The sequence below is a fragment of the Cebidichthys violaceus genome, unplaced genomic scaffold, assembly GCF_023349555.1.
Source record: "Cebidichthys violaceus isolate CVI_PGR_0920_01 unplaced genomic scaffold, fCebVio1.0.p SCAF_1, whole genome shotgun sequence".
Taxonomy (NCBI): Eukaryota; Metazoa; Chordata; class Actinopteri; order Perciformes; family Stichaeidae; genus Cebidichthys; species Cebidichthys violaceus.
Window position 1 is genome coordinate 21,992,321 of NW_027176262.1, and position 19,275 is coordinate 22,011,595.

General features: G+C 43.2%; 2 protein-coding genes across 2 annotated transcripts; one reads left to right on the forward strand and one right to left on the reverse strand.

The window, feature by feature from the left end:
* Positions 1–289: 289 nt before the first annotated feature.
* Positions 290–4,676, forward strand: rrp8 (ribosomal RNA processing 8). The gene is made up of 8 exons (XM_068715254.1): positions 290–466; positions 590–703; positions 1,185–1,449; positions 1,606–2,371; positions 3,315–3,444; positions 3,531–3,637; positions 3,736–3,832; positions 4,141–4,676. Exons 2-8 carry the CDS (start codon positions 599–601, stop codon positions 4,252–4,254), a joined length of 1,584 nt encoding a protein of 527 aa, XP_068571355.1. The 5' UTR covers positions 290–466; positions 590–598; the 3' UTR covers positions 4,255–4,676.
* Positions 4,677–5,157: 481 nt separating this feature from the next.
* Positions 5,158–15,341, reverse strand: si:ch211-149e23.4 (hemicentin-2). Its single transcript, XM_068715283.1, has 14 exons — positions 15,256–15,341; positions 12,931–13,260; positions 12,431–12,742; positions 10,397–10,660; positions 10,142–10,298; positions 9,658–9,827; positions 9,268–9,549; positions 8,818–9,117; positions 8,438–8,719; positions 8,173–8,335; positions 7,407–7,567; positions 7,170–7,245; positions 5,871–5,898; positions 5,158–5,572 (listed from the first exon to the last, which is right to left on the reverse strand). The coding sequence occupies exons 1-14, from the start codon at positions 15,320–15,322 to the stop codon at positions 5,423–5,425; spliced, it is 2,742 nt and encodes a 913-aa protein (XP_068571384.1). The 5' UTR covers positions 15,323–15,341; the 3' UTR covers positions 5,158–5,422.
* Between the last annotated feature and the right edge of the window lie 3,934 nt (positions 15,342–19,275).

A 19,275-nucleotide genomic window follows, 5' to 3' on the forward strand; every position in this document is an offset into this window, starting at 1 on the left:
TACAAAGTCCTTGTATGTGTAAACCTACATGTCAACCTGTCAGTAACAGATCTAATCATGTTTAAGTAAAATTCATCTAGTACAATAAAGAGTATAAATATTAAACAAGACTTTATAAACATGTAATCATTCATTCAAGTTATAATTATTATTAGTGATACAAGTAGCCTAGTAGAATTTTGAACTCTACAAATCCTGAATAAGAGCAGAAAATGTAGGCTCTATCTAAGAACTACACGTCCCATACACCGCTGGTGTGCTTGCGTCATCCACGTGCGCCTGTAGTTCTGTTTTGCTTCCTTCACGCACATGAGACAAACCAACGTGGCTTTTGCTTTTGACAAGACTTTTTAAACAGCTATTGAATATATTCACATGCTTATTAAAGAAAAGCTTTTTATACAAACACCGCCATCAACGAAACAAGCCGTTTGAAGTACAGTAGCTTCTGCCTCGAGACAAACCGGTGAGTTACTGAATTAGCCGAGTTAGCGCGTTGATAGAGAAGAAGTGACATTAGCACGGTTGTTTTCTCCTCTTCAGCAGCGCGTTACATTCGTGTGTGTGTGTGTTTCTGTGTTTCTTACAGTCCTTAAACATGTTCAATGAGGATGAAGACTGGAGTGACGAACAAGACGCTCAGGTTCTGAGCAAAACGGTTCTCAGAAACACGCAGAAGGCGACCAGCAGCACGGATGTCAAGGTAAATGTGCAAGCTGTACTACAATAAGGGCTGACTAGTGTTATGTATATGGCTTTATTAAGTATCCTGAGTTGTGCAAGTCCAACATACATAGCAGAAGATGGTGAAACCTTTTAAAAAGGACAGATGACAGTCAGGAAATGTATCAGCTGGTTTTCTGTAGGTTGTTTTGTTTTTAATGTTTCCTGTTCTGGGAGACAGTCAAGCAGGGAAACATTTGCTGATGTTGAATTGGATTTTAAGAAATAGATAGATAATTAAATAAAAAAACAACTAACAAAGATACAGTAGCCTACAAGTGTGGGCACACACACACACACACACACACACACACACACACACACACACACACACACAAAAATCAGAAATGTAATTTGTAGCACAAGAAGCCATTAGATATGTAATTTTTCACATTTACAAAGAAAAATGTTTCAGTTCAAAGACTTATTACATTATTATTACAATTTATCCCCTGATCAAGTCCAAGCTGGTTGGAAAGAAGAGCCTGCTGCGGACCCTGCAGACACTCGGGTCAGTACCAGAGTGGAAGAACGACGACCATCAGCAGGACAGCGACAGTGAGGCAGACGTGGTCCCATCACCTGGCAAGAAGAAGAAGAAGAAGAGGAGGAAGAAGCGAAAGCAAGCGGAGACAACAGCAGAGCAGCGAGACAATGGAGACTTGGATCAGACGGTTAACGAGGAGACACTTGCAACAAAAAAGAGGAAGAAAGACAACACATTTGGTGAATAATTAACTGGTTAAAGGCTTACATTTCATCAATTTAAAAACATTTTAGTGTGCAGAAGTATTCGTTGGATTGATAAACAACAATGTTGGTGTTCACAGTACTTAAATATGAGGTAATATCCTAATGTTTTTATTTTTTTTCTTCCTTAAGCGGCCCTGAAGTTAAAAACCACGTCAATCAACCGCATCAAACCAGATGACGCGGAGAGACTGAGCAGACAACAGTGGAAAACCAAAATGAAGAACAAGAGGAAATGTAAAAATAAATTCAGTCAGAATAAGCCAGAGAAGGAAATCAATAAAGCAGAATCTGCAGAGCAGAACAAGCCAACAGAAGAAGCTAAAATAGATTCATGTAGCAATAACAACGGTCAGACACCAGCTAAGAAAAAGGAAAAGCAAAGAAGTAAAGCACAGAAAATGAAAAGGCCAGAAGAGGACACAGACTCATCCAGGACAACAGAGACAGAGACGCTCGGAGAGGAAAAGCAGCGAGTCGGTGGCAAAGCGGATGTACCTGAAGTGGAGATCGCAGGTGAGCAGCCCATCAAGATACTGAAACCTGAGCTGAGCAAAGAACAGATCCTCAAAAGAGAAAAGCTCCGGAAGTTGCTCCACAGACAGGAACCGGTCCAGCAGGAGAGTCCCGCGGAGACGACGGACGAGCCCGCGGTCCCAGGAGAAGAGGCGAAAGAGGACCGCTCCGCCTCCCTGAGGTCCCGCATGGAGCGGCGGCTGGAGTCGGCCCGGTTCCGATACATCAATGAGGTTTTGTACAGCACGTCCAGCGGCGAGGCGAAGCGCATGTTCAAGCAGGACCCACAGGCCTTCGGGATCTACCACAAAGGATACACGGCGCAGGTTCAGAGATGGCCCACCAATCCAGTGGACGCCATCATCGCTTACATCAGACAAAAGTGAGACGTTACAATCAATGTATGCATTTGCCTGTAATTCAACATTTTGGATTTTGTTGAATTTCTTCATTTCAGTTTACAAATGTTTCGTAATTTGGACACGGACATTCTTGACCTTTGAGAACAGTGAAATAACCGAAGATCTTTTATTAGCTTTATCATCTCGAGGTCTCAGGTGTCCTCACCTGATCTAAAAGGTAGAATTTGGGTGACGGGATAACGAGCACGACCCCTCTCCTACACAACATATTAAACGTGGGGACACTTGAGCTCCATTCACTGGAGACGACCATAGGATGCTGTTTGATGCTACGAAGAGATCGGGCATCACTTGGGTTGCCAAGCAATGAAATTACAAGATTCTAAATGGGGAAAAAAAAGTCACAGTAGTTTACAAAGACAGGAGATTCTGTATCATTTCAGCTCAACATCTGCACCATTTAACACGAGTTGAACAGTAAGTGTGGCGTTTCATTTGATTCACCACGTGAACTGAGTTTAGCTCATAAAATGCTTTGCTACAGACGCGCCTCTTTAGTTCAGCTTTTTCTCAAAACATTAACAAGGCCGTCCCGCTACACCGCCAGTTAAAAGAATTTAATATCCTTCACATTTCTTGTTGGGGGGGGGTCCACACCTCCCATTATCTACTTCATTTATCTGCTGCACACAGTAAACACCTTCCATCACTCTGCTGAAGAGCGATGCAGGCGATGCTGCTGCGCTGTGGGTGTTCAATCGACGCTTCATTTGGCTGCTGTGAGGAGACGGCTTCGTTAATGTCAGCAGTTTGGGAGAAGATCAACAGTTTTGACTGCTTGTGGTTCCTATTACCTAAAAGAATCTGCGTTGGCTCTGTGTTGATTTCACGTACAGTATAGTTTAATGTGCCATAATTGTAAACGCATCAATTGTGCCTTTTTTTTAATTTTTTTTATTGCAGACCTCCCTCTCTGGTGGTTGCAGACTTCGGTTGTGGCGACTGTAAAATAGCGCGCAGCGTGAAGAACAAAGTGCACAGCTTCGACCTGGCAGCCGCCTGCAACCTCGTCACAGTCTGTGACATGGCCGACGTGAGTGCGTCTGTGTTTTCTGCGTGACGGTCCACTTACAGTCTGTGCGGCTGTTGTCGAATGTAAAAGGCCTCGTCTCTGTGCAGGTCCCGCTCCGTGACGGCTCTGTGGACATCGCCGTGTTCTGCCTCTCTCTCATGGGAACCAACCTGGCAGATTTTCTAGCAGAGGCCAACCGTGTGTTGAAGAAGGGGTAAAACATGTCACTGATTCAGTACAGGCACGGCAAGGTTTCTTTTTGGTCCATGTATAGGACCTGTCTGGATAACCGATTTTGCACATTTGTTGTAGGGGCGTGCTGAAAATAGCAGAAGTGGCGAGCAGGTTCGAGAACGTGCGGAACTTCGTCGCTGCGCTGGCAAGTCTGGGATTCAAGATGGTGACCAAGGTGAGACAACGAACGAGGGACAGAGGAACACTTCCTTATTCGTCTAGTTTCTCCTGATTTATTAATATAAACCAACCATGTAGTTGAAATGAAAGGGTAAGCTCCTACTCTAATTATGAGAACCCCGATGATGCATGTAAACATCTTAATTTTACACTTTTGTTTCCTGCTGTAAAATCTTAAACATTGAAAAATATGCAGCAATATTTATTGTCATGGAATCAGGATTATATATGGCCAATATATAACGCATCTATCTAGTGACAGACTGCATGTAAAGAGTGATTTGTGTTGTTTTCTTCCTATAGGACACAGAGAGCACTCATTTCTACTCCTTTGAATTAATGAAGACGGGAGAGGCTCCAGAAAACATAAAGAAGTTTGGGCTGCAGTTGAGGCCCTGCGTCTACAAGAAAAGATGAATGTATGTGAGAGGACTTTATGCTGACTATGTATTTGTTATACTTTGTGAATGTGCAGCTTGGATCTACTGTTTTCCAAAGCAGCAGTTGTACATTTGTATCTAAATGTATCGTTCTTTAACTGCTACATTTTGAAGCCTTTGTAGTTCACAGATTTGAACGGCGCCGAGTTATCTGCATTAATTGTACATGGTGTTTCATGTAATACATCAATATAGTTATGTGCTGATCAATAAAAATTCTTTTGTTGGAAAGTAAACCTACATTTATATATATATATATATATATATATACACACACACACAGGTCACCATTTTAGTAATTCTTACAAGAAAACTCTTTAAAGTCAAGCTTGTCCTGTTGGAAAATACTGACAATTCTGGAAAAAGTGAACAATAAAATATACATTTTCTAAAAATGAATCCGTCTTGTGACTGTATGATTTACAGGACATTTTTGTGTGTGCCATGTTTGTATGGCACTAAACCTTTTTACCATCTATAGATTATAGATCTAAGAGAATCCCAGTGAAAACTTAATAGGAAACAGATTTTTGATTTCCTAGCGACTGTGGTCTTAGTGGTCGTGACTAAAACCGGATTCACTCAGTTGTGTGTGTGTGTGATCATTTGCCACTAGAGGGTGTAACAGCACTGCATCTCAATGTGGGCGGATGGGAGGAGTGTGTCTGCGTCTGGTTCACAAACTACGGTCATTTATTTCTAGGGTGAACTCTGGTTGTCACAGCAGACGGTCCTCACTGATGAAGTCGACCAAAGGTCTCACAAGGGCAGATGGTGGGTCAGTTATCTCTACTATACCTGGAGATGTGTTTCCTTTAGTTCAGTCATGTGGTAACAACTTGATACAAACAGAAAATTATATTCTGAAGATTTTATTGACAACAATGTACATAAAAAAAACATGCAAAATTCAAGTAAGATGAAGTGCAAAGGTAATGCTTTAAAGACATTAATGCCAATCAGTTAAAATTTAAAACTCTTGAGAATAATTCACATCTTAGTACATTAAAATGATTATTTCACTTCTAATGCTGAACTCCTATGAAAATACACAGAAATAGTAAATGCTGCAGTTCCAGTAAGCCTTCATATCCAGTTTGTGCACAATGCAAAGCAGAATGTGTAAATCCAAAGTCTTTTTGTCTTCACACCGTACTCTTGACGTCAAGGACTATGGAGAAACTGACCAGCTGAGTGATTTCCTTACTGTTGATCTCCGTCACTGCTGGCTTCTTCACCTCAGGAGAGCCGGGCTCCTGCATCAGAGATGTCAAGGCCGAGAGAGACTCCTTTTTCTGGATTATATATATATATATATATATATATATATATATATATATATATATATATGTATATATATGTATATATATATATATATGTATATATATATATATATATATGTATATGTGTATGTGTATATGTAGAGAGAGAGAGAGAGAGAGTGCAGAAGTAAGAGAAAAGAAGGACACAGGTTGAGATACTGTGCTGATTTCAGATTTGTATAATAAATACTACTAATAAAATACTTAATTTATAATGAAAAACTGGATTCATGAAAAAAGAAACTTGCATGTTAACTGAATTTAGTCTTACCTTATATTGTGAGCTGCTATTTCCTTTGCTGTAAAACAAAAAAAGATTGTGTGAATCATGTGAATGATCCCATTTTGAATTGATTTTGTTCTGAACATCTCCACTAGATGACACTGTGACTTAATGTGACGCACAGAGTTGCGTTCAAATGGGGAAGTTGCAGGTGTGAATGCATTATTGCTACAGGAATGTCAATGGAGACGGTGAGCGGTGACCCGAGGCCTCATCATTGATCTCTCATGTCAGAAGCAGCAGCTCACTTTGTACATTATGACCTCGGCGACATCAACGCAGTGAAGACCTGCAGCCGTCAAAAAGTGTCCCCAGTACTGGAGAGGAGGGTGCCGGGGGGGGTGGAGGGGTGCCGGAGGGGGGGGGGGGGGGGGGGGGGGGGGGGGGGGGGGGGGGGGGGTTGATGCTGGTTCCAAAATAGCTTTTCTCCCGGGGAGTCATGTTTTCTTGTGTACGCTTGCTGTACACTGTGTGACTGACCTTCCCAAATTAGCCTGACAGGACCCTCCCACTGGAGCCAGGGAGAAGGGGACCGAGGCTCTGTCAACCAATGGCACCTTGACCAAATGTTCTGACCGGAGAGCCGGGCCTATTGAAACAGCTTCTGAACCGCTGTTGTGCTGCGCAGTGCATCTTTATTCACAGCGAGGCCTGATCTGATCCAGACAAACATTCTTGAGAGAAGATAGATTTGGCAGTGAATGTGACAAATGTGGAAAGTTCTGCACTCAGAAGCCATTAAGCAGCTCTAGGATTGTGACAGATATCCCACATCAGTCGTAAAAGACGGGTGGCTCGCTGATTTTTTCCAACTGCAGTAAGATTAAGAAATGGATTTGTGGATTTTTTTTCTCATGGTGAATGACAGCTCGAATTTCATTATACTAATAACTTCCCAAGTTGTGGACTTTGAACCTTTTACCTTCGTTTTTGCAACGTGGCATTGATGATAATGGGCCAACAAGCAGCAGTCTACTGCAGAAAGTGACACAAGTAACGCTGCTAAAAGCCAGAAGCAGGAAACTGGAAGATAAATTTGTTTATCTCTCATGTTCTACCTGTCTACACGCAGCGCTGCGGCGGCAGAGGCACCTGTCTGCTTCCGCCACACTGCTTCCTGTTTGTGAACAATAGTATGATACTGTGGTTTTTGGTTTGTTGGGTTAACGATCGGCACATCCTGTTTGTCTCGTATAGTATGCCAGCGGCAGCGTTGCCCTCACTTGCCCCTCAGCACATCGTCTGCCGAGCTGCAACCACGGTTACCTGTGCATGCGTTTAACTCACCAGCACACCCAGAGGGTGACGACGAGGATGAGGAGGACGGCCAAGGCCGAAGAAATGCAGATAATGGCAGCAAGTGCTGAAACACATACGTGGACACGGTTGTCAAAGCCACAAATATATAAAAAAAAAAAAAAAAGTTCCAGCAAACTTTACACTGAAAACATACCTCAGCATGTTGATATGATCAGAATGTCTTGAGTAAACACGTCACTCTGATTGTAGACGGTCCGTACTCACCAAGCTGCTCGTCCTCGCTCGTGACCTCCACCTGGATGTTGACTGTGGCTGTGTGGTGATAGAAGAACGCCCGGCAGCAGTACAGGCCTTCATCCTGCTCTGTGAGCTCTGACTGGAAGACCATTGCAACCCCGTCCATTTGGACAAACGAGCCATCGCTCCTGAAACACGAGCGACTTTTAGCTGAATTTGTATTTCAAGGAGTGTTTTGTATTTTTAAGATTGGGAACAAATCACTGGAAAAGACAGAAACCAACGATGTGTCTCAAATCTCTCAAACGTTTCTGACTTCCTACTCTGTTCACACCTCATCTGTTCCTACACTTTAGACATACATGTTCAAAATTGCACCCAACATATGAATTTTAATTTGTATGCTAAAAGGCTCAGTAATTTCCTCTCTCAGCTGCGCACTGTAGTTTTTCGCAAAAGTTACTCAAAATCACAGCAGGAGTACATGCGCATTAGTTTTCAGATTTATACACATTTGGTCTTCTCGTGAGTATTTGCAGCAGAATGTGTGGAGTTGATCCAACAAAAACTACAGTACCAACGATGAGTTCATGGGACTATAGAATCTCTCTAAACTCATACTTTAATGTCAAAGTTATGCTGGGTGATGTCCATGATGTTCTATCTCCAGGCTGATAGTTGTTAACTCTGGGTGTAATAGCTCCTTTAAATTGGGCTAACATGTCATTTAGTGCTGTACACTGTGCGTACAGCTGCATCCTCATTAGCTGGTAGATAAAGGAGGACACATCACCTTTTACAGATGAGGTCGTACTCTGGCACGTTGCCTTCGACTCGGAGCAGCACTCTCTGGTTGCGAAGGTTTTCCTGGAGAGCCAGTCTGTGTGCGATGGTTTCACCGCCGTAGCGGTTTTGCAGAGGACTCGTGTGGTTTAAGACTCTCACGGAAGAGATATCTGCAGAAAAGTCAGTTTAGCAGTCAGCCAAATGCATTTGTGTGAATCATTACTTTTGGAGCAACTGAAGTGTGCAGGTAAGAGCATCGTATCTAAACTCACGGTATCTGGGGACGTGAATGGTCTTTTTCTCTGTGGCTCCATGTTCAAAACGATACACACAGGTCAGGTCCTGCCCCTCGTGAAGGGCCAGAGGAAACTGGTAAGTCAGCCTGGCTTTAATGCGGCCCTCATGCTTTGAGTGCAGGGATGTTTGGCCGTTGGCATTTTCGGGAAGGACCCAGGAGAGGTCAGCCCCGACACCCTCCTCTCTGCAGTCACACACTGCCAGCCAGAGAGGAGAGTCCTGCCGTCTCACCAGAGACACACTCAGCAGAGGGGCTTCTGAAAAAGACAACAAGGGGTGACAGGAAGGCGATGAGCAGCTGCGTGAGTTTGTGTGAGTCACAGAGAGAAATATCGCAAAGAAAGCAATGACCTACTGTGCACGAGAATGTGTATTGTTCTTTTTTCTGGTGCCTCCAGGCTTGGATGCTTCACTGTGCAGGTCAAATTCTGACCAGAATACAAAGATGACAAGACATGCGCAGAGCACCGGGCCGATACCGAGCCATCAGCCTGGACTTCAGTCTGGGACTGATAACTGATGCTGTTGTCAACGTTTCCAACGTGCCAGCTTATGGTTGCTGCAGGGGCAACGCTGTCCACAGAGCAGTCCACCTTTGTGAACTCGTCACCGTCTTTCCACTCGGTGCTGGAGTTGATGGTGATTTTAGGGCGAGCTGCGTGGGAAAGAGAAGTTGAAAACACTGCAGGAAGGGGGGGGTTTCTTTTGAGAGTAAGATAAAAAAAAAAAAATCTACGGCTCATGTACGGCCAAAAACGTCCGCTACTCAGACAAAATTATCCACCGCTTGATTTGTCGAACATACCGCAAAGAGGGAGGGCAATGCTTCTGTTCTCCGGCTCCTCCAACGCAGGGTGATTTATCACACACTCTGCAGTGAGCTCCCAAGGCGAGCAGGCAGGGAGGAGTAAAACTCCCCTGACAGAGTGGCTTCCATTATGAGAAGTGAGATTGAACCAAGAGACTCCAGACACACCCTCTGGTAGAAGCCAGGACATGCTGGCTGCAGGAACAGCATCAGCTGCTGAGCACTCAATCACACTGTGTCCACCTTCAGTCTGCAAATCGACTCGAATCGTTGGAGGAACTGAGAGGAGAGAAGGTTCCATGACAATATTTCACACACACTGCAGAAAATTTCAAAATGTAGCCGTGAAAGTCTTTTCAAGAAGTATATGCGAAGAGTTTCACCTACCAGGCCGTATAACTTGAGGTTTAACCGTGACATTAAACTTCAGCGTTGCATTCACGTGGCGATAGGAGAAGAAGCATTCATACAGGCCGGCATGCCGATGCTCCACGGGGCCCTGAACTGTGAGGCTGCTGCCAACCAGCTCCACACCGTCAGGCAAAGGCCCGTCATCTCTAGAGGGAAACAAGCATACAAAGAGGAATCCATGTTTCAGTTTGGATGTTTTTACCAAGATTAAAATATGACTGTTATTTCAATCAGGAAACGTGTCTAAATCTGGTTCCTGCCGTCTATCACTTGTGGTTTGGTGCCATCGAATGTGTTACCACATCCTCCACAGGGTACGTATTGTTTCAGTCAGTAGTATTGATGTTACCTGTTTCTGTCAATGTGTTTCCCCATAATATTCACACTCAGAACAAAAGCAAAATAAAGAAAACAAAAAGAATATAAACAATTTTTTTTTACATTACCACATTTTTCTTACTTTTGGCAGGCAACGTTGTAATGTGGCACATTCCCAGTGACCTGCAGGCTGATGACAGTGTCTCTCTGTCCTTCCTGCACCTCTAAAGATTCAGGGCCTTGGAAGTCATCGCTGTTGCTTCCCAGCTCCGAGTGCAACAAATAAACTCCAGACAAATCTGCAGAATAATAAAGCACATCTCCGTTTTCCTGTAACTTCTACCTCATGAGCATCAGCAGAGCTATTCTAAAAAGGTGAAACATTGCTCGTACTCACAAAAAGACGGCAGTGTTATGACTCGTGACACTTGGCGTATAAATTTGGGGTGGTCGAACACACAAGTGACATTACGGCCCTCATACACTGCTGCAGGGAGGACGACTGAGTCCGAGTTGTCCTCTCTCTGCAGCTCTTCGTCGCCGTTCAAAGCCAAGGCGATGTCAGCGTCAGGTCTCCCTCCAGATGAAATGCACGAGACCACCCAGAACTCACTTCCTCCTCGTTGTACCATCTCTGCTTTAATGCTTACATTTGGCCTCGCTAAAAGAGCAGGAAGAAAGGCGAGAAGAGTTATTCTTTCTCGATGTCTGATGTTTTTTTTTCCAGCAAATCTAAAAGTCAGATATCAAGTTGAGGCTCAGGGTGTTTTTGTTGAATAGGAAGCCGGGGCCAGATGAGCTAAACACAAGCCGTAAGGGGCTTCTGCTCGGGTTTTTGGAGAGTGCTGACTTAGGCTTATCACCTGTCCCATCTGTTGGCCGGGCTGCAGCTGAGAGCAGATGTCTGGCCCAGCTGCTGTCCAACCGAAGCTGAGAGAACCACAGGCTTTAATGCAGGGAATCAGCAGAGATCACAGTCTATTATCAAATACATTAAAGTTGTGGTGTCATACAATATCCAGCCATCCCCAACGAGCAAGAGAAGTGAGCTCGGGTGTTGGCGAAGGGTATGCGCGATTAAAGTGAGTTAAAGCACTTTGGCTTTAAAAATCATGTCATCTGTTGATACCTACAGTTCAGTGGGAATTTAACCACTGCAGCTGGAAAATTACCTTGCTGCAGTGCTTCAATGGGGTCTGAATGTATCACGGACAAATGAGCTGGCTGGCGCTAATGGGATCTTTACATAGATCCCTTGAAAAATGGGAGCATTTAAATGTTGATGACCACATAGCGACGGTCCTAACGAGCGGCCTGATGCTGCACCACATAACAGCATTTACTTGGTTTGTTATGAGGGACCTGTTTTGTCTGTTCTGTGCCAGAGTAACATGGGAACCAGAGCCTACAAAAAAAACCAACCTAACTTCTCAGGGTTTTTGTACCAGCTCTTTCTTGGCAGCTTGGGTAGCATGTACTTAAGTTTTGCACGACTTGTGTTTGACTTCTAGATTCTAAGTTCCATTAGAGGATGAATCATGTTACATAAAAAAATAAAAAAATAAAAAAATAAAAATAAAAATAATTATATATATATATATATATATATATATATATATATATATATATATATATATATATATGTAAATATTATCAGATTTTCTGGCCACCTGGGGGCAACAGAAACACGTCGTCAATGCGACATTTATGTAACTTTTAAGTATTCCGCATATACGGAGCAACGTTAGCATTCAGTCGTGTTCCTGGTCCAATATCCACTCCCTTTTAGTTCTGTTTTTGGTCCCTACCAGCTCCATAGGGACAATATCTGGCAGGTCGCTAACTGTGTCTGAGAATATAGATTGAAGCAACTTTTTACCTAATAAAAGACTAAACTTTGGTCAAAACATTGACTAAATAAAGTGAGTATCCTGGACTTCTAGTTCCTTGTTACTCAAGATTCTTTGCATACCTCATTAAGACTTTATGGTGTATAAGAACTTTGGATAATCTGAAAAATTGCTTTCACCACATATAGTCAATTTCTGGGTAAAAAGTTTGGGATTAAAACAAATTGAACAGGAGAAATGTAGTCACCAAATTGCACGCTGCTGTTATTAATTATTTACTGGCTTATTGCTGCATTGTGGTGTTCCATATGCTCGACGTCAGTGGAAAGAGTGCATTCCCACATGAATGCATTGCATTGTGCAATGTGATTTATGGTCTGTCACTGTGTATGTGGAGCAGAGTGGTGAAGGAACGGCCAGCGTGAAAAAAAAAAAAAATCAGCAGGAGAACGTTATTGTGTTGTGAGATGCTGAGTCATGATTCGCGATTACAAAACTCAGACTGGTGAATGCAGCACAATACGTCCCCTCCTGGACAAACACAACAACGCCGACACGCTCAGCCGCGAGTATGAGCTTACTGTAGGTCTCCACCCCGACCGTGGTGAGTTTGGGGACTGGGAGGGTCGGGTGTTGGACCACACAAGTCACGCTGTCCTCGTCCTGCAGGTGGGTGGGGAAGCGGAGGATGCTGCTCAGGGTGGAGGTGCCGTTTGAGTGCACGGTTTCGCTCACGTCCACAGAAAAAGTGTCATCTGAAGGAGGACGGCCGGCAACCAACCAGCTGATCTGAGGCATGGGCCTGCCACCGACCGCAGAGCACGACACCGACTGGTAGTCAGAGCCGTTTATGGTCTCTGCATTCACCAGCACCTGCACCTCATCAAGCCGAGCTGTGAATGAATGTAAACATGTCAATCTTGGGTCAAAGATGCATTATCTTCAGGTTAAATTCAAATAAGATTGGTGGTGCAGCAGTTATGACCTTTTAGATTTATATTAAATTATGGCAACGCCTTTATGCTAATTTCTTCTCACAGTGGTGAATGAAAGAAAATCATACATTATTGGCTTGGCTTACCTACTACAGTGAGATATACGCTGTCAGAATACAGCTCTTCCTCGGATTCAAACTCACAGATGTATTCTCCCTCCGCTTCCACACTGGACACCTCCATCTTAACAGTGAGGTTGGTGAGCGAGTCCGGCTCTGAGATGTAATCGCGGCTAAACGGTTTGCCATGAACAAATCCGGCCAGCCGCTTGAATTTATTTTTGGAGTTAACCTGGCGTTTCCACTCGGCGCTCTGGATCTCACTCTCGCCCAGATAACTACAGCTCAGGTAGACGTCCTCTCCTAGGAAGGCCGTGATGTTGTGAGTGATCTCAACGATCCTCTCTCCACCCGGATCTGTGACACAGAACAGCGTAATGTTCAGTAACAGTGAGCCGTCATAACAGCCCTCAAACTGCAAACATCAGCGAAGCACAAATGTTTGAGGGGCAAAATGGGATTGTTCCTGAGCGACAGCAGGTTGATAGATGTCCATTTTTCTGCCTATGAAAGCTCTTTCTGCACATCCTTGTTGTCTTTCACTAGTCGAGTGAAACTGTGATGGATGAGAATGACTAACCGGCTCGGTGGTGATGTGGTTCTCAGTCGTTTTATCATTATTAGAATGTGTCAATGACTAATCAATAAAAACAAGAGCAAGAGTCTACAGCCACGCTAACACGCTCACACCGACAATGCTAACATGCTGATGTTTAGCAGGTAATATTAACCACTGTCACTGTCTTAGTTTGCCGTGTTTACTGATTAGCACTTAATACAAAGTGGAGGCTGAGGGGCATGCCATTAGTTTTGCACATATTTAGACATAAAGTCAGTAGAATACATCCTCTGGGGACCATGAATATCTGTATAAAATGTCACACAGATCGAAGCCTCTAGCGTGGCTTACAAACATAGCGCTTCAACCCAAAAGCTGATATGAAAGTATAGGTTAAAAGGTAAAGTAGCCCTCTAAACATCACAGGGCTGAAGACAGGAATTGGACATAATGACACTTGACAAATGCAACCTTGTCCCCACAGCGTACGTTTAGTAGAGGACTCCATTATGTTAATGAAATGAGAACAGTCCAAAAGTTACTCCCTGATCCATCCACCAACACCGACGACCGCGTCCCTCCACACTGCTCAGAAATCAGCCAGGGTTAGGGGAGGTTTCAGAGGAAAGGACATTTATTAGAGGGTGACAGGTTCTGACACTTGCAGAAAGGACAGTGTGCAGACTCCAATGCATACAAAGGTCCAATAATCCTGCTTCCTCTGACGACTTTATTAAAGTGCACTTGAGGACATAGTTTGGCCCATCAGCCGGCTGAAGCCAAGAACCTGTATTCAGCTTTAGATACATGATGAGTAAAATAATGTTGCTGCACTGCTTCATGGAAAGCCCCAGAACTTACAGCCAGCTGCTGCAGTCTAAACTGAACTGTTTGCCTTCAAACACTGTGAAAGCTGAAACGCTGTTGGTCTTGCTATACATCACGGCAAATGGAAACAATGTGGAGAGCCTCCAAAGCCTTTTAAGAGGAAGGGACACAGAGGGAGAGAAATAAATATGCTGCATCAGTTCAATTATGCCTTGTGGGTTTATAATTCATTTGCCCTTGCAGGTTATTGCCAAACTAAATGTCAGCCAAGCATGGAAAAGGCACACCTTAAGGATACAAACTAAGTAATAACTGAGAGAAAAAATCAAATCAGTTATTCATGCACTGCACCATATTTCCTGAGCCCCAGAGGCTTCTTTTTCTCACCAAACAGCAACCATTCACCAGTGGCGCACAGCAACTCTTCCTTCACAGACTGGGGATGTGGTAAACAAATAAGACTTTCAACTTTGAGAAACGGAGCTTTTTCGCATGTTCAAACTTTCATCTCCAGCTGGAAGTCCCAGTGACAGCAGAAACAAAGACTTCAGACAAAAAAAAACAACATACAGTAGCAAATCTGAACTGTAGGCTGCAGAGGGTTTCTCCCTCACACAAAGAAAAAGCTTTACGGCCCTCATGATAACTTTTAAAGGCTGTAAAGGAAACTAATGTGGTTTTAGGTGACACCACTGGTCAATAATAATGAACTGACTGCTGGAGTGACAATACCAACATGCCATCAGCAATACACTGCAGAAATAGTTATTATTTAGTGCGTTCAAGATGCCTCCAGCATGTGGCTTTATTGCCTGTGTGCATTTATAATTGGACTAATCACTTAGGAAAAGCATAGCAGCACTGTTTAGTGTAAATGCCACAGGTTAAACAAGACCTCGAGGGCCAGTAAAACAAGCCCATAAACAGCTGACAGTCACAGACGGACTGTAACTCTGCAGACTTACCCAGGGTGTCCAAGCAGTGAGCAACATTTAGGACAAAACACAAAATAAACAGCCTTGAGCATCCCATGGTGGTGTCATTGAGTGAAACAGAGTTGGATCATCTGACAGTAGGTAAAGCAGAAGGGTATTTAAAGTGTGTGTGTGTGTGTGTGTGTGTGTGTGTTCTGTGGTTTATGGTTAGATGCACACACCCCTCTTCAGCTGAGACTGATGTTTTTTGCCTTCTTGGGTGCATATTTGCTGCCACTCACCCATACGTGTACAGGCTCGCACACACACACACACACACACACACACACACACACACACACACACACACACACACACACACACACACACACACACACACACACAATATCAATCTTCTCATCTAATTCTCAACAAGAAAGCAAATGTTTAACTACTCATTTAAAGCACAAAAGATGAACATGCAATGGTTTATCATTTGAAATGAGGAAACATTGACTCTGTTGTGTCTGAAACAACCTCTGCAACACCGAGTGTTTTATCTTTATGTATATAATGAGACGTGTCATTGTCAACTAACTCCAATCATTGACCATTAGCCTGAAAAACCCCCCAATCATCACACAGTATGAAAACATAAATTCTGTCTGTCATCTCAAGACTAATGATTCCACTGACATGGTTCTGCACCAAGTATGATAGCTGTTTGTAAAGCCGCTTCTCCCTTTTTGCTCTCTGAAACAATAAAGGGGTTTCTGTATCAGAGTTGCTGCAGATTTGCATGTTTCTCTTCACAGTCTGCACTATGTCTGTTCAGTTACTCAGCCACCTCATATAGTAGGGCGCCTTGGGAAGTGGTAAAGCCATACATCATTCATACCGTCCCGTCCCTGCTGGGGCACTCGGAGACTGCCCGTCTACGAGACGGCTCACTACGGCTGCTCATACCCTGCAGTTTGGGAAATCACTCACTTCTGGGTATTGTTTTATGGCATAATGCTCCTCTAATTCACTTTGAGGCGGTGCGGTTTTTTGTTTTTTTACTTCCTCAGTCAAGACTTATTTGCAGAGTACGATTTGTCACCCTGAGAGGAAAACTGCAGCCAGAAACAAATGTGGGTGAGAACGATAAAGATGCTTTGCACGGGGCTCAGCATTGCACAGCATTTCGGGGGGGGGGGGGGCAACTTTAGTGTTTAGTCATCGAGACCAAAGGAGGATGACGGTGAATGGAGTGACCTGACAAAAACACATCATTCGACTTTCTGTGGTTTGTAACGGCTTTTTGAATCTGTTTTGAAACTGGCAGCAGTAGTGACATTGTGTAGCCTGTGAAAGTGTGTTCTACAACAGAGAAAATAGTTGTCGCATCCTCTTATTCTCCCTCTACTTCTCACACACACACACACACACACACACACACACACACACACACACACACACACACACACACACACACACACACACACACACACACACACACACACACACACACACACAAAGTGAATCTGCAGTAAGGCCCTCACTACACAACACAAACACCCCTTAAAGATTCCTTTAAGTTACTTATTTCATGCACATTTTGACTCAATTTGAAAGTCCTTCAAAGAGTTCTAAGACATTTCTATTCAAGAGTCAATCATATCTTGCTTCTTTGTTAAGTTTTTCTTGAGTTATTTTGGATTATAAAACTGATTGAAAAGAAGATTGGGAAGCAAATTTTTTTTAAATCTATATTTACAAAACATAGAACTCAGCGTTTGAACCGCACAGATAGATGAGGTTTTGTCAGCATGATAAGCAAGATTAAAGCTCTTATTACTTCCAGTCTTGCTCCCCGACTCGATTCAGAGTGCGGACGATCGTATCTCCGGAAGGTAAAACACAGTTCAGTCTATTACCGAAGTTACAAGCAACATCTGACTCGGGGGGCAAACACTTGACACAGAGTCGAATTTGTCTCTTAAAAACTTTGCGTAGTCACATGAACACGAAGCTGATGGTCATTTTTCCAGCAAGTGAAATCACTTGAAGTGGTTATTCCCTGAAGGTGGAAGTGGAGTGGAGTTTGGACAAGGAGTCTGGAACCCTTCAGTCTTTTCCGGGTGTGCCCTACTGTCTGTGAGATAATGCGTTTTACTGACAATGACTTGTTAACATTTCATAGACAAGGTACTTATAGATTTCACAGATGTACAACTGGCATCCGCTTCACCTTGCTGGCTTTCTCTTAGGACACACATGTGGAAATCCTGCTGGAAAAAGGTAGTTGGTGATCAGCCAGTGAGATTGTGTGCGCAGTGAAGCACAGGCCTGTGAAGGGCTGCGTGGTAACCTACTTAACTCTGTGAAACCTTATCATCACTTTCTTCAGAAGAGGAAACTCACTGATCATCTGCACCATCTCTTCCTGCTGTTATTCATTTAAAGCCGAGTTCACACACACACACACACACACACACACACACACACACACACACACACACACACACACACACACACACACACACACACACACACACACACACACACACACACACACACACACACTTGAATGGATTCCACATTGACGCAGAGATTGATTTGCCACCATTAATGTGAATCACATCACAGTTTTGGCATGTGACACAGCTGGCATTCGCGTACAAAGTGAAATAAATAAATAGAAAAGTAGATAGGCCTATATCACTACCATCGGCATGCACCTCTCTCTGGACTTAATCTAAGAGCACAATTTAATACCGCTCACGTTTGAAAGAGACATGTGTGGTCTGCAGCACAGAGAGAGGACAGACGGTCCGGTTGGAGAGGTCTTTTATTTCAGAGCGCATGTACACTCCTCTGGTTTGGAAAACAAGTAGGACTGAAGTAAAACGAGGGTTTTAACTTGAAATCATTTTGGATTTTAGGCTCCAAGGTGTTGGAACAGCCTACCCAAGGAGACATCTTATAATGTCAACTTTTTAGACGAGCAGCCAAATGTAGGCCTACTTTAAAGAACTAGCTTGACTATCTTGTTTCATTTAATGTGTACAAAAAACAAAATAAAAAAAAAACAACAAGTTGTAGTTTAGCAATATTTCTTTTCACTACTAGGCAGAGCCAGGCTAGCCGTTTCCCCCTGCGTCCGCTCTTTCTGCTAAGCTAAGCTAACGTCTGCTGGAAGTTAAACGTCAAACTGGTATCGATCAAACTCATCAAACCGTCAGCAAAAAGACAAATACGTGCATTTCCATTCCCTCAATGTGAAAGTATTCCTTTTAAAATGTACCTTGTTGTTATTTAGAAAGTGTTACGCAGTAGAAAAAGTAAGTATTCTAAAAGTCTTAATTTACACTAGTAGAATGGTAAAAGTACCTATACATCAATGCAAAAAATACTCCGGTACATGCACAGAAGCATTATCAGCTAATAGTATAAAGTGTCAAAAATGTATTGGAGTAAAAAGTAAAAAAGGTGTATTCAGTACTGTACTTGAGAAAAGTTACTCTCCACCACTGGTTTTATAAAAACAGTTTGGCTGTCATTATTTTCGTCTTTTTTTTAAATTCTCTTTTACGGATGAGAGCATGGGTGAATGTTTCTACCTCTTATCTACTTAATGGTTTGTCAGTAACCTGTCAGGAAGGGGGTTTACAAAAGTTCCATCGATTGATAATGCATATAAGGACACTTAAATCCTTTCACAAAACATCCTGACCTTGTTTTGAAGAGCACATAATGGTAACTGATGCGTTTTATCAGTGCCTATAAAACATTATGCATCCATAATGAATCATAATCATCTCATGAATGTTTATGTCCTGTTGTCTGACAACCTCCTAAAAGTCACATTACTTTTAATGCTTTTCAAATGCGTCGCTCGACAACAAGAGAAAACCTTGACATTTCTCACGGTGACAAGTTGTGATTCTTGATGGATCACAACTTACTGCGAGCACTCCGGTGTGCTTTTATAGAGCAAAAGGTGACTCATACTGAAATACTGATTATTGTTTCTTACGACTGTCTGGAAACTGCCTGAAAGGTCACAAAACACATTCACGCTTGCAC